Consider the following 15,552-nt stretch of genomic DNA (forward strand, 5'->3'; position numbering starts at 1 on the left):
GTGAGAAAAGCTGGATTTCTTTGTGAAAATTCTTTATACATAAGAACTAACAGTCTCTGGAGTGACTATGAAGGAAATATCAAGATGTGTCTAAGTTTTGCAGGACTCCAGCTACCAGATAAGTTGCTGGACAATAGCTAAATCTTATAAATTTTATACCTATTTCCATTCTGAAAAAATCTAGTAGGTTCTCTCTCTTTTGCCGAGCTAGGCAGGTTGGGCTGTAGGATTGATATTTTGATCATCTAAGAGATGATGCCAATGATGTCTACAAATTATAAATTGTAGAGAATTTAAATTTTAGCGAACTGGGCAAGAGGCCTGCAAGAGTCTCTTAATTAAAATGATCGAAGGCTGTGAAAGAGAATGAAGAGGACTCTATGTCACTGCTGAACTCAAGAAAGAAGTGCCTTCATGCCCCCAAATCTCAAGGCAATTCTGCCATTGTGCAAATAGAATAGTGGGAAGAAAAACATTGGAATACTTGAAAATTCCTCCAGAGAAAATGGCATATAATTTGGAAGCACAAAGGCAGATTCTGATAGCAGCTGAACAGGAAGATCTATTGAAAAACAAGGGGGCCAAGGTTACATAAATTAAAGAGCCCTCATTTTGTACTGTGGAAGGAGGTTCCAAGAGCATGGAGATAAGTCAATGCCAAAGAGAATCCAGCCATAGTACTTGGGAGGAGATAATGAGCTTCTATAGGAAATGTCTCCACTTATAATTTCTTTTCTTTTTGTGGTGGGGAGTGTGGCTAGGAAATGAGGAAGGGGTCCAAGAACCTTGCAACTATAAAGTGCTTTAAGCTCAGAATTCAATTTTTAAAAAATTCTCAAAATATCTAACCAATATTTGTAGTATTTAAAAATTCTTAAAATATCCACCAACATTTGTAGTATCTTTACAATTATCTAGAAGTCAGTAAAAACATTGGCTCTCTTCTGAAACATAGAACTGTTCTAATATAAGAAAGCTGCCTGATTGTAAAAGAATGCTTACCTTTTATGCCTGACTGCAGAACATCTGGGAGCAATTTAGTGTGGCTACTACTGGCTGTTACCATTTATCCTTTTCCCTTTTATTAAAAACAAAAACAAAACAACTTTAATTAATTTAAAACCAGACAAAGCCAGCATGGAATGCCAGGGATAGTGTCTGTTTTGTTGATAAGAGCACTCTACCTACGATGGTTGAAGCACTGAGTAGTAAAGCAAATTACGTGCTACTGCTCTGTTACCAAGTCTCAAGAATTGTCTCCAACATTGGGAGGAAGCAGAAGTGTGGCTATCAGACTTGAGAAAGAGCATGAAACATGTCAAACATGTCAGTACATTTAATCAGCTACACTGATTATGAAATAGAGTTCAAAGTTCTATTTATTTATTTATTTATTTATTTATTTATTTATTTATTTTTACTGTAGTAGTGTGAAACATCACCTCTTTTGAAATAAGAAAAATAAAACCATGTGGTTCATCTGGGGAGTTTGGGAGACTCCAGTACTACCACATCAGATTTTTCCCTCGTGCTCAGTTTTGATAATACTACCTGTATTCATGTGACTTTTAAATTTAGTGACCAAAAGTCTCAGACCCCGAGGTCAATTCAAAGAAAGGGCAACATAGAAAGCGGGGGTTGTTGGTAGAACGGGGAGTGGCTTACATTAGATGGGTGTGTGACCATAGGCTCATCCCTGTACTCTGAGACTGGATAACCATGGACAGAACCATGGACCTCACTTTCTGATGAAGGACCTGTTGGTGCCATTGAGAATGGGATATACAAATACGTATTTTCTTTCTTTCTCTCTCTCTCTCCCCACTTCTCTTTTGAGATGGAGTCTCACTCTATTGCTCAGTCTGGAGTGCAGTGGCGCAATTTCAGCTCACTGCAGCCTCCGATTCCCAGGTGCAAGTGATTCTCATGCCTCAGCCTCCCAAGTAGCTGGGATTACAGGCATGCATCACCATACCTGGATAATTTTTGTATTTTTTAGTAGAAATGGAGTTTCACCATGTTGCCCAGGCTGGTCTTAAACTCCTGACCTCAGGTGATCTGCCCACCTCAGACTCTCAAAGTGCTGGGTTACAGGCATGAGTCACCACACCTGGCCTGTATTTTTCTCTTCTGAATCCCTGTGTCCATTTTGATGGTCTCCAGCTGTTCTGGGACTATGCTCACTATAGGTATCATGGGCTATCTTGCTTTCTTCCACAGGGCCTAGGGTTCTGATGACAAAGAGAAGCATCTTGTCAATTGCCCAGCATCCTGGCAAGTTTACTTTGCAACTTGAGCCTTGTGGGTTTGTGACTGGAGGGGAAATGCAACTTCCTGGTTCATAGGGGGAGGTTCCAAAAGTTTTTCTGACTCCTCTTGATGACTAACAGTAAATGTAAATGAGTCAGAAAGAAATATATCATATTTCTAAAACAATGCATAAGGACACACGGAAGGGTTTTGGAAAAATGAAGGCTGATTTTTTTTTTGGTTATCCTTCAAACACTAGAAATATCATCAGACATAATCCTAAGCATAAGCATAAGATCAGCTTTTTCCATTTCCAGTTTTCCTGCTGGGAAGAACAAATAAACAGATGGAGTAGAAGTTTCAAAGGGAAACACGAGGAATGTGACGGAGGGGGCTGTTGACTACTAGGGGTACTAGTCACGCAGGGGAGGGTAGAGATGGCTAAATGAAGACAGCAGAGTTTGGCATTAAGGAAGCATTGCCAGAATGGCAAAGAGGCGCCATGTCTGACTTGAAGCTCTGGACTTCCGGCCAGCCTCTTTGAATGCTGAGAGACGGGGGCCAAAAGCAGAAATGGAGAAATCAGATACCAAACTTGAGTTCTGGGAGATCTGGGGGAGCATAAGGCCATGCTTCTTTCAAATGACCGTGAATGAAAGAGGCTTCAAGGATCACTTTTTCATCGAAGCAGCCTCATTTCCCTAAAATATCAGTCCACAGAGCACCCCAGGGTTGGGAGGTAGTTTCCTTAGTGATTCCCGAGGGACCTTCATGGGGCTTCTAGCAGGTCTAACTCACAAGAGCAGGTCAAAGAGGAGGAGAAACTGGAAGATGTCTCATGGGACATCAGAAGTCTTATTCAATCACACTCATGACACACCCTTATTAGGTCTGCCTGGGGAAATTTTGGGAAAGGTCTGGGAGCGTCAGGTCCCCTAATAACCAGTGAGAATCAACCAGACAAATAAATCAGGGGTTGGACAAAAGGGTCTTATACCAGGGAATAGCACTAGATGTGTAGCAATTTTTTAATTAATAGACATGTTTCTCATTTATCATATCCACGCTAGACCTTTTTAGTCTTTTCCATTTTTCAGTTGTTAACAACTCTCATTTCTTTACTTGACTGTGAACATTGTACAGCACTATGATTCTGCATATGGTCAGATTTAATTGTTGCCTTTGCGGTTCAGAAGGGCAAAGTCCCAGGTCCCAGTTATAGGTTAACCCTCTCCTTATGCTGCCTGCTCTACCTCTACCCAAATTCCTTGGGTAGCTACTGTAAACATACCCCTGTCCAGAGTGGCTTCAAGCCTCACTTCCAGGGTCTCTAACTTCTCCCCACTCTAAAGCTGACCTCTATCACACTGCCATTGTCAAGCTCATGAAAAGTCATAGCTGGTTCTAGTCTACACAACTGTTATTCCTACAGAGATGACTGCTCTTCACAGGCACTCACCTCTGCTGCTGCAGCAGATTGCAAGCTGTTCTCTGCTGCCACATGCCAATCTTTGCATTGCTCCCAACATCCCTTCCCTCATGCAAATCCCACTGTTATTTTTCCTGGGTGGCCATTGCTGATTGTCCCCATCCTCACTCTGGTCTACTGATATCTAGGATGACCTCTCCCTACACCCTAGGACATGGCCTTCTTGTGCTGCCTGTCTCAGACCTTTAGGCTCTTTCTACCGCTGGAAGATGCAATTTTTTAAGGTTACAGATTTCCCTGTTGGTGTTCTATTTATGGAGTTGGATCAGGTTCTCATTTGGGCTAGGACAGGGATGAAGAGATGATGTTGCTGCATATAGCATGGTGGCAATCATGCCCTTTAATCTCAGCATCTTAAAGATTGTGTCCATGGGATGAATCTCCCCTTGTGTGGAGTAGATATACCCATTTTATTAGGTTCCTCTCAGTGGTTACAGCACTGCCTTCACAACCACCTTTGTACTCATGATGAGTCGGCTCTAAAGATTACTGAACTGAAGGCTGGGGGAAATTCCTGACCACCTGCTCTTCCTGCTTGGTATGCTGTGAAAAGAAGGAAGGTAGGAAAATTAAAAATTTGGTTATTTTATAGATTTTATAGATCCCTTTTCTGAACCCGAATCCTAGAGTAGAGGTGTATTGATCAATTAAGGAAAAAGCCAAAAACAGAGAGTTTTTCTAACTTCTTATTTAGGATGCTATAGGAAAAACAACCCACAGGGATCCCTTACTCCAACATGGATGGCAACATTAATGTGAAAGTGGTAGTATGACAAGGTTGGGAAGACAGCAGAACTGAGTTAGCAAGCCCAAATCTCTCCTGAATTTTGTATGCCTTGAAAGTGATTTAGAAGTTGCTTCAGGCCCTGTGAGGAATACTGAAGGAGCTGTGTTGAAATTCAGCAGGCCAGTGACAGGGCCACGGTAGGGACAGACAGGGAGACCTAGCTGCCGAGGTTGCAGAGCAGAGTGTAGACAAGGGCATGATGAAGGATTTGGCTGACATGCAGAGGGTCCAAAAGATGTCTCAAAGAGGCTGAGCCAGCCAGGGAGGTCCCCTGGGCCCTAACCAAGCCAAGAGATAAAATCACAAGTTCCACAGCTGCAGACTTCAATAGAGACCCAGGGGGTAGCAGTGGTGTAGGGGGTGTCCAGAGGACACCACTGCCTAAATACAAATCCTCTTCTCCTTTGCCATCTAGGGAAAGAGAAGGAAGGAAGAATAGGGGGAAAGAGCTCTGGCAGAGGTATCTTTGAGTGACTGAATAATGACCTGAAATGTTACTAAAATTAGTAACATTAATATTTTTCTTCTGCCCAGTGCAAGTGCAGGGTAAATTAAAGTAGATCAGTTTATTTTCTTAGATTGAGTATTCATAGGTAAATGTGATTCTCTGTGTGTGTGTGTGTGTGTGTGTGTGTGTGTGTGTGTGTATAAACATACATACACACATATCTATCTAAATATATATTGAGAGATTTTTATAAATATATGTTTATTTAACAATAGGTCTTGATCAAATGTCAAATCAAACAAAGACAGCGAGACCAGAATAATTCCAGGTAATTCAAAGGCATCAACATTTTTGAGTATTCTATTATCTCCTGGACCTTCTCTTGTTCATATGCTTTGGGTTTATATATTATTGTTTGTCCTGGGCACCTTTCAAAATCAGATACATCTGAACTCATTCTTCTAGCCCACTGCCATTTTCAAGCATTTGCAAACCTTATTTCTATCCCGATTTGTCCTGTGCATCTCTCCTCTTCCCTTTGAACCAATGCTGCTGCTGCTGTTCAGACCTTCATGACTTTTTGAGACACCTGGAAGAGCCTCCTGACCCCTTGCCACACTTCCCAACCTCCTGACACCTCAGCATCTGTTAATTTGCTAGAGGATATATCTGACTATTACACTTATTTCTTCTAAATCATTAAATGACTTCTCATCAATGAAATAATATACTTGACCTATGCAAGCTCTTCATAACCTGGCTAGAGCCCATGTTTCAACCTTTGTTTCCACTTTCCACCTCCCTGCTATTTCTCTCATGGTCTAGCCTTGACCACTGATTTGCTGTTTTTTGAACAGTTTTGAAAGGTTTGACTTCAACCTAGTTATCTCATATCCACATCTTCTGCTCCAATGATACCTTTTTTCCAAGGATTCCCTGACACCCTCACTCTCTTGTTCTGCTGTTGTATTTTGTGTATGCTTCTGCAATAGAATACAGTCTGTGCCATAATATATGTGACTAACTGACTTCCTTCTAGATTTAGAGTCCCTGGAAGGCAGGACCCATTTTTAAATTAACTTTTCATCTCTTACTCTACCCAACACAATGGGTGTCATCTAGAGTATTCGATAAATGCATGTAAAAGTGCTTTATAAACAGCAAAGTGCTATGTAAATAGTAATTCTTATTACTATTTATATCATATTATTTTACTATTACTGATTATATGATATTATTATTTGTTAAATGGAGTTGAATTTACTTTTAGAAGACTTCATTTTCTGGGAGAAATAATTTCACACCTGTGGAAATGCTAGAATAACTGACATGATGTCTGAAGACATGGTAGGCAGAGATATCACTGGGGGAGAAAGGAGAGGGAGCCTTGATTTTGAAGTCTTCCTTTTCCTTCACAGGCATGTTCCAGAGGGCCAGCCTTGTCCAGTGCTCCTTATCATTTATCTGTGGCTTTTATTCACCTCATATTACAAATCACAGACATTAATGGAAAGTTCCCCATCAGGGAAGATCAAAGAGGTGGCACTGTAATAAGAAACAGCAGGCTGTGGGGAGTTGCCCCTAGGCACAAGCTCTATCCGTGCTTGCCTTACATGTCAGGCCAAGCACCTCTCTCCTGACCCTTGAGCCATAGGCACGCTATGAATCTAATATGCCTGGCATTTCCTGATACAGGGATTATTTCCATCTCTAGGAATTCTATAAATGTTCTCAGAAGCCTTTGGGACATTTACATTTTAAAAATAAACCTTTAGAATTCAACACAAATATCCTAGAAATCCGCGTGTCAGCCTTTTTCTTGAAAACACCTGTAAGTCCTGCTGTGGCTTGCTGAAGCAGGAAAGGGAAAGACCACAAGGATCATGCTCATAGGTAAAAATGCCCGCAAGAAATAGCCATGCAGAAATTGGCATGACCATGTTGAAAGTCTGCCAACTTTTTCCATGAGAGCTTTGGAAAGTTTGATCAACCAAGAGAGAGAACGAAGAGCGGGGAAAAGGAAAGGAAATTAAAGAAAGAAAAGGAAAAGAGGGAGGGAGGGAAGGGAAGAGGGAGGAAGGAAGGGAGGGAGGGAGGAAAGGAAGGGAGAGGACGAAGGGAAAGAAGGGAAGAAAGGGAGGGAAGAAGGAAGGAAGGAAGGCAGGGAGGGAGGGAGGGAAGGGGTGAAGGAGGAAGGCAGGAAGGAAAGAGAAATTGAGAAAAGGAAAAAAGATAAGAAAAACAGAAAGGAAGGAAGGAAGGAAAAAGTGAGTTCCTGGAAGCTGTTACCTATCACTTGGGTAGGTATTGAGGATTTAGTTTTTCAGGCAGCAAATCTGCCAAAATCCATATCTAGGTTACCTCTGGAGTATCCCCATGGAGGAGGAAATAGCCCAAATGCAACTGAAATAAGAGATAAAAGAAAAGGGAGATTTTCTCCAATGCTGGATATTGTAGAATAGTATCAACTCTCCCCTCTCCTGGAACAATGCAAATGTGAAGGGGCATCCTACCTGCTATGCTGATAGTGGCTGCAGCCTTGGCAGTACTGAACTTCTCCCCATGCTTATTGGTAGCTATGCATGTGTAGAGTCCTGGCTTGGTGATAAACAGCTGCAGTCTTGAGTCAATCACTCGGTCTTTCACACTCTCTTGAATGGACCCAGAAGAAACCTGATGGAGTAAAGGAAAATAAAAGATAGAACTCAGTCAAGGATTTCCTACTATACTACGTCAGTAGATTTGAAGGGAAAAGCATTAAGATTATAATCAAGTGCATGTGGTACACTGCAAAAAGAGCCAAAAGATTTTCCCTCCCTATGCCCATGCCCTTGCAATGTGACTTTGTAGCTTTTCCCTCAAGAAGTAGCATTTTTCTCCATAATTTGAATCTAGATTAGCCTTGTGATGTGTTTTGGAATGAATGAGCAGAAACTAAAGTTCTTGCACATTGTGGCTTGCTCTCTGTTTATGGAACCTGGGGCTGCCTATAAACAAGCAAGAGCCAGCATGCTAGAAGATGAAACACACATGGCCCGTTTATCCCCACTGCCCCAGGTGGGAACCAACAACAACCATCCAAGGTATGCATAAGGCTATTCTGAACCAACTAGCACCCTTTCAACCTGTCAGTCACAGGAACTTGACCAACCAAGATCAGGCAGTCCTGCCCAGAAGCAAAACCAAATCAGCAAAACCAGCCAGTTGAACCACAGACTTGTGAGCACTAATAGTTATTGGTTTAAGTCACTAAGCTTTGGGCTGATTTGTTATACAGCCATAGATAACCAATACAAGGTATGAATGATATACAGCGTGGATCGTCCAATATATGTCTTCAATGTCCTGCAGATGACAGTTAAGTATGAGAGGTTGCAGATTTGAGGACTTATTTTCATAACTCCTGTTCAGTTCCCCATAAATGCATGTCAGATAGGTGAATGGTTATCAAGAAAAATGGTTGTGAAGCCAAGTCTGTCTTTGAGGCATGACATACATAATACATACATAATACCTCAAGGTCACTGAAAACATCCTTAGTAGGAAAGAAAAGCAGTTTTTAAACTGCCTGACCTCTCTCCTCCTGGACTTCATCCAGGTGTTGAAATAGTGCAGCAAAGAGACCAACACGTTAGGAGGTTCATGCAGGAGGTACTACTTAAACCAGAAAATCAAATGTCCTTAAAGAGCCAAGATATCAATGCAATATTGACACACAATTAACAGCTTAATTTATACAAATGCATATATATTAGTCAACATTACTCCAGCTCCATAGGAAAGATAGCTGCCCGGCACATTTTACAAGGTTGCATAGTTAGAATTTGCATCCTAGTGTGTCTGACACCAAAGCCTATGCTTTTAATCATTATGTTACAGTGCCTTCCCTAGTCCTAGAAGAGAGAACAAATGAGAAGTCATTAGAAAACAGGAGTAACAATTACCTTAACAAATCAACCAACCATGAACAAAATATGTATCTGACAAGTGTCATTGTTAAGGTGGTGGCATTTTTTTAAATGGTGGTTCTTTTTTCATTGTTTTCTTGAGCACAGTACCACTTTTTCAATAACTAATCTTTAATTAACACTACTTAGAGGAGGGAAATATGATGCCAATTTGAGGGACACTGGAGTGAAATGACAATTAAGGAATCAGCTGGTGTTATGCCTTGACTTTATCTTAAAGGAGTGGAGGTACGTCCTATGTTGGCCTGAGCTTGGCTGCTTGGCTGAAAGAGATTCCTCTGTCCAATATTAGGGAATGAGGCTGAGAATGAGACATTTTGGAGCCAATTATTTTATTGTATTTCATGAGAGCGGATTTTCACAGTTTGAATAGCCAGGAAGAAGAAAGCTCTGAGGTAAGGCCAGCTTTCTTCCTGGCTGCCAGGTGGCTGGCTATCCCTGGCACCAAGCACTGTGTAGCTATCCTACACAGTGAACGTTTGTCAAACTACCTTTTTATTCTTTACCTTCACTGCTGGTCTCAATTCTTATGATAAAAACTGGCTTATGTGAGTATCAATTTACCTTAACTGGGAATCTTTCCAGGTCAGATCAAGTATTGAGGCATTTTCCCCAGATAAGCAACCTAGACTCTATGAGAAATTTACAAAGTGAAGAGAAAAGTATTTTTAAGAGACATGCACTCAGTTGGAATTGAAACTAAACTCATCATTATCATATTTATCAGGAGTGCAATGTCTCATTATATGAGTATCCAAGTTAGATCAAGGGGACTGAAAATATTTGGACTCGACCGATATATATATATATAGCAACAATGAGAAAAAAAGCTAAAGACCCCAAGTCTCTATGCTCAATCAACAGACTTTATGTTATTTTGTATTTTATTTTTTGTTTATATCTCTTTCCAGTTTAGATAAGCAAAAGCAGAGCAGTTTGCAAAATCCTTTGCAAAGATAGTTCCCTCCTGCAAGAAGCAGGAATGCGCAATGCCTTAGAGACAACTTTGAAGCAGGAACTCTCCCCAAATGTTGCCCTAAGTCCCACTGTTTTCATGTTCACACCTAAGAAAGTCATTCTTAAACACCTCCTCAAGGTCACTGAAAACATCCTTAGTAGGAAAGAGAAGCAGTTTTTAAGCTGCCTGACCTCTCTGCTCCTGGACTTCATCCAGGTGTTGAAATAGTTCAGCAAAGAGACCAACACGTTAGGCGGTTCATGCCTGAGTACGAAGTGGCTCCTGAATGCTTTCCCCCCTGCTTCCAGAGGCCTTGCTTGATTCAGTTTGTGACTCACGCACAGCAGGCCCTGTTAGTCATAGTTTGAATTTGTTTTTCTTTCTTAATGGATCGTTCTGATCAACAGTTTAGTATTTTTGATGATCTGAAAATAAAAACAAATCCCTCTGCCCTCCATTTTGATATTTTTTTGCACCTCAGGTTTCAAAGATCAAAGGGGTGAGTCCAGATTAGTGCTGTGAGCTTTTACCAAGGTATGCCTAAGCAAAACAGAGTACTTAATTGAGGTGACTATGTCTGGTAGTTACAGGAAATACATGATTTTCTCCAAGTCACTCAGGCATATGGACCTGAGGGAGCTGGAGAAACAGCTCCCTGCTCTGGGTATGATGTTCTCTCTTTCTGAGTTAGCCATAACTATGTGAGGAGATGGACCTGTTAATTTGCTTGACTGTAGTAATCATTTCACAGTATATGTTTATCTAAACATCATGTTTTACACCTTAAATGTATATAATAAGAATCATAATAAAACTTTTTTTTTCTAAAAAGAAGCAGTAGGATAGGAAGCTCTATTAAATAGGCATAATAATTCGTACCTGACATAATGTGTATAAAAACTATTTGAAGGTGACGGAGCAGTTATAGACCCGTGGACTACTTCTTAATTTATCATTAATACATTACTAATGCTGTCCTGAGAGAATCTACCCCCAGCTATGGATAATCTGATAATTTTATGATTTGACCTTAGCTAGCAAAGACCTCTGAAAGGTATTCTGGCCTCAATGGCCCTGTCTTGCAGATAGTTCCAGCTGGCTGGGAATAGAATGTGGCCCAGCAGGGTGCAGTGGCTCATGCCTGTAATCCCAGCACTTTGGAAGACCAAGGCGGGCAGATCACAAGGTTAGGAGATCAAGACCATCCTGGCTACCATGGTAAAACCCCATCTCTACCAAAAATACAAAAAATTAGCTGGACTTAGCGGCACCTGCCTGTAGTTCTAGCTACTCGAGACGCTGAGGCAGGAGAATCGCTTGAACCCAGGAGGCGGAGGTTGCAGTGAGCTGAGATGGTGCCACTGCACTCCAGCCTGGTGACAGAGTAAGACTCCATCTTGGGGGAAAAAAAAAAAAAAGAATGTGGCCCAGTAGGGTTCATGTTTATGCAGTTGTAATAATGTCTGTTTATGAATCATAGAAAAAGGGATAATAAACCAAGAGGCATTTCCATAGTTTTTCTGATTAATGTAGCCAGAAATATTAGCCTCTTTCAAACTGGCTGCTGAATTATTCCACATAAGACTTGTTACGTGTAATTATTTTGGTTTACACAGCTAGTAAGATAAAAGAACTTCACAGGTCATATATTTTTAACCAAAACTACTGCCTCTTAAAAATATGTCTAAATATAGATAAGGCTCCCTTTAAGAAAATTCTAAAAGACAACCTTCAACCTAGGTGATTTGGCTGTTTATTTGATAAAATTCTTCTAATAAGTTAAAATTATTCAACTTCTGAAATATTTTAGAAATTATATTTATTGGACAAAGCAAGAGGGACATGAAATTTTTCTATATTAGTTGCATGCCAAAATAACAGAGATATATTACTGGTATGACTTTAAATAAATCTGGTTATAAAAATACAAATAATTTTCTTTTTAAAAAGTAAGCTCTGCTCTTTCCATGCCAACCACTATTTCCAAGATTGTAAAACAAAAGGAATATTACTATTTACTCTGAACTTCATCTGTGAATTCAGATTTCTACAAAAAAATGCTTGGTATTTCCATAGGAGGAAAGCAAGACAGTTTCTAATCATTTTGGGACACTGGGACACGTTGCTGGACTTTCTCTTGCTCTTTGGCTCTAACCGTTCAGGGTTTTGGTTTACTGGCAGGTTCACAGCAGGGGAGAAAGAGAGCACTCGCTTCTTTCAGAGTACCCATTGTACTGAGTAGCGTGCTATGGCATTAGTTTACTAACTTGTAGTGAGTGAAGAGCCGCAATTCAAACTCTGTTTTATTCTGTGCCAAATATCTCCCAGCTCCGCGTTCGTCTTTGTTCAGTCCACCAAACACGGTATCAGGACTATAGGATTCTCTGTGTTTTCCTCCATGGGATTTCTGGTTTGCTACTTTTACAACCTGAAATGCCTGACATTGCCTTCATGTCCTGTGATTTGCGTCAGTGTGGACAGTCATCTTGATTTCCTTTCAGACTTGGGTAGAATTACCAAGAACTAAACTTGGCTCTAAGGGCAGCACACACACTCTGACCGTAAGAACAGCGGATGTACTTTTGCTTTCTTCCTGGATGAAAGTCATTTTGTTTGTTTTATTCCTGTTTTAGAATCTGAGGTGATAAATGTATTTTGCCTTTCACTTTTTGTGAGTCACATGTTGAATGAATAAGTTGGGGTCTCAATAAGGCCGCACCTATCTTAAACTATCCTACTCTTGTTATTCTTGAACTTCGACAGAGAATAATCATTTAACTTCCAGTTCTAACCTCATATGAGTCTTTTGAGAATACTAGAAACTTAAAAAGTATATACCTTTCCATTTTCTTTATTACTATTTTTTACATAAGCAAATTAGTGAAGTTATATTGTCAGTCTCCCAATTTGGTTTTATTTATTTACTTTTTGAGATGGAGTCTTGCTCTCTTGTCCAGACTGGAGTGCAGTGGCGTGATTTTGGCTCACTGCAACCTCCGCCTCCCGGATTCAAGTGATTCTCCTGCCTCAGCCTCCCAAGTAGCTGGGACTACAGGAACATGCCACCACGCCTGGCTAATTTTTTTGTATTTTTAGTAGATACGAGGTTTTCACTGTGTTAGCCAGGATGGTCTTGATCTCCTGACCTCATCATAATCCTCCCACCTCGGCCCCCAAAGTGCTGGGATTACAGGAGTGAGCCACCACGCCCGGTCCAGTCTTCCAATTTTCTTAGGATGTCTTTATACTCCCTTGACAGGCTTAAGACTGTAGCAGTTTCCACAGAAGAGCCAAAAAACACATTGACAAACAAGAATCAAATTTTAAATGACACTTGAAATGTTCTTAGAGAGGTAAAGAAGAACAGGGATTCCAAGTTACTTTATTGTAACTGGACAAAATTAGAGAACATTAGCCCTGATGTCTCTAATTATACCATTAGAGATCATCTTTGACAGTCACCTGACATCTGTGTTAGTGTAGATATGAGAAAATCAGTGTCTGAGTGGTAAATGGACCCCAAAATCACATTAACTAAAGAGGGGCATTTACAACCCCAGTCTTCCAACTCCCCATCTAATTCTCATTCTACCATGCCTCAAGTTACAAGCTAGAAAAGCATGTTCATTTGTTTATGTACTGTCTTCGAAGGGATGTAGGATAGACAGATAAAATGGAACAATTTTATTAACAAATTACGAGAAAAATGATTTTGTTCAAGTAACAGAAAAGAAACTTCAGCGAAAACGGTAGTGAAAATGACAATAATAAATGAATTCTACGCCTTGGAGGGTGCCATTGCCATAAGACATTCTTTGTTATTGGGTTAGTCATAGAATTTGTTTTGTTTTGTTTTCCCGTTTTACAACATCGAACTAAAATTTCACACATTGACACATTTTGTTCTCCACATCCTTCTCTCCCTTCCCCTTCTTCCCTTTCCTGTCTTGTGTCCTAGTTCTCAACTTTCAGGGCTGCAGTCAATCAATCTTAGGGCACCCGGCTTTAGAGGGACAAGGGTAGGGCCAGGTGCAAGTAGAGAGCAAAGCATTATTCTTTGAGACTCCTTTTTTAAAAAAAAAAAATTTAGACTTTTAATTTTTTAGGCTATTGGTGGTATAACTCACAAACAGAAATTGTACATATTTAAGGAGAACAAGGTGATGTTTTGGTATACATATATATTATGAAATGATCACTGCAATCAAGCTAGTGAACTATCACCTCACATGGTTACCTTTGTGTGTGTGTTTTGAGAACACTTAGGATCTACCCTCTTAGCAAATTTCAGTTGTGCAATACAGTGTTGTTAACTGTAGTTCCCATATTGTACATTATATCTCCAGTATTTATTCATCTTGCATGGCTGAAACTTTGTACCCTTTGATGATCATCTCCCCATCCTCCCATCCCTGACAGCCACTATTCTATTCTGTGCTTCTATGAGTTCAACTCTTAGATTCCACATATAAGTGAGATCATTTGGTATTTAACTTTTTGTATCTGGCTTATTTCACTTAGCTTAATGTTCTCGAGGTTATCCATGTCAAGACGCCTTTGAATAAGGGTTCAGGTCTGGGAAACTTCACTCCCAGTCTTCTGAACACTCTTCCCTTCTATCTTTCTGAAACTGTAAGTTGTTTAACTTTATTTAAAAGCAGTATACAAATTCACGTATTACATGGAGATGCCTCAGGGTTACTATTCTTTCATGCCGCGAAATCCTTCTAAAGCCTACATTATGCAAGCCCTAGTGACGGGATAACTTCCTGTTTTAAGGCTGTTTTTTTATTTTTTGTTTTGTTCCAGAGTATTTGCCTTAGTTTTAGTCACTGTTATTTAATTTAGAGGAGGAAACCTTATGATGGTCTACAAAAGAGAGGAATAAAAACTAGGAATAAGAATTGCGTTATGAAAAAATCATTCTGGGATTTTTGGTGCTCATCATTGTAGGCACAGAGACACCAGAAGTGCACACACAAGGAGAGAAAGCCCTGTGAGAATACAGGGAGATAACTATGTGAAGCCATCTGCAAGCCAGGAAGAGAGGCCTTACCAGAAACCAACCCTGAGAGTACCTTGACTTTGGGCTTCCAGCCGTTAGAACCGTAGGAAGAAGAATTCTGTTGTTTAAGACACCCAATCTGTGGGATTCTATTATGGCAGCCATAACATACTAATATAATCCTGGAGAAGAGAAAGTCAGGAAGATATGAAATAGTTCAAGTCCCTGAAGGAATGTGCCTTGGATTGGGTAGAAATTATACTTAATATCATTTGAATTATACCATAAGGTTTTGCCTTCTTTAAGAAGAAGTCCCCCATTTTCTTGTTGTGATGCTTGTATTAAACACAATTTGAGATGATGTGGATATTAAAGTGTCCTGATTTGGACACTTCTTTGACCTCCAAATGGTACCATTAAAATATTGTAATATGATAATATATGTTCACTACAGCCAAGATACCAAAAAGTTGGATAGCCTATCCTGGAGGAAACGAAAACTGAAAATAGCCACCAGTTAGATGAGTTATCAAGGTTTAGGTTGTTCAGTCATAATGAAAGCCATTCTCAGTCCACCCAAAGGACTGGATTGGACATACACCCATCTCCTTAAGGCATAAAAGTATCCTCCATGGGACCACCTGGAG

General features: G+C 40.2%; 1 protein-coding gene across 3 annotated transcripts in view; it reads right to left on the reverse strand.

The window, feature by feature from the left end:
* MUSK (muscle associated receptor tyrosine kinase) overlaps positions 1-15,552 on the reverse strand; it is a 132,861-nt gene that overhangs the window by 41,776 nt on the left and 75,533 nt on the right. For all 3 annotated transcript variants that reach the window (XM_050761434.1, XM_050761433.1, XM_050761435.1), the window contains one exon: positions 7,488-7,647. In XM_050761434.1, the coding sequence (XP_050617391.1) occupies positions 7,488-7,647 (160 nt within the window). The remainder of the gene's footprint in view (positions 1-7,487; positions 7,648-15,552) is intronic.

This window comes from Macaca thibetana, chromosome 15 (assembly GCF_024542745.1).
Source record: "Macaca thibetana thibetana isolate TM-01 chromosome 15, ASM2454274v1, whole genome shotgun sequence".
In the NCBI taxonomy this organism is placed as follows: Eukaryota; Metazoa; Chordata; class Mammalia; order Primates; family Cercopithecidae; genus Macaca; species Macaca thibetana.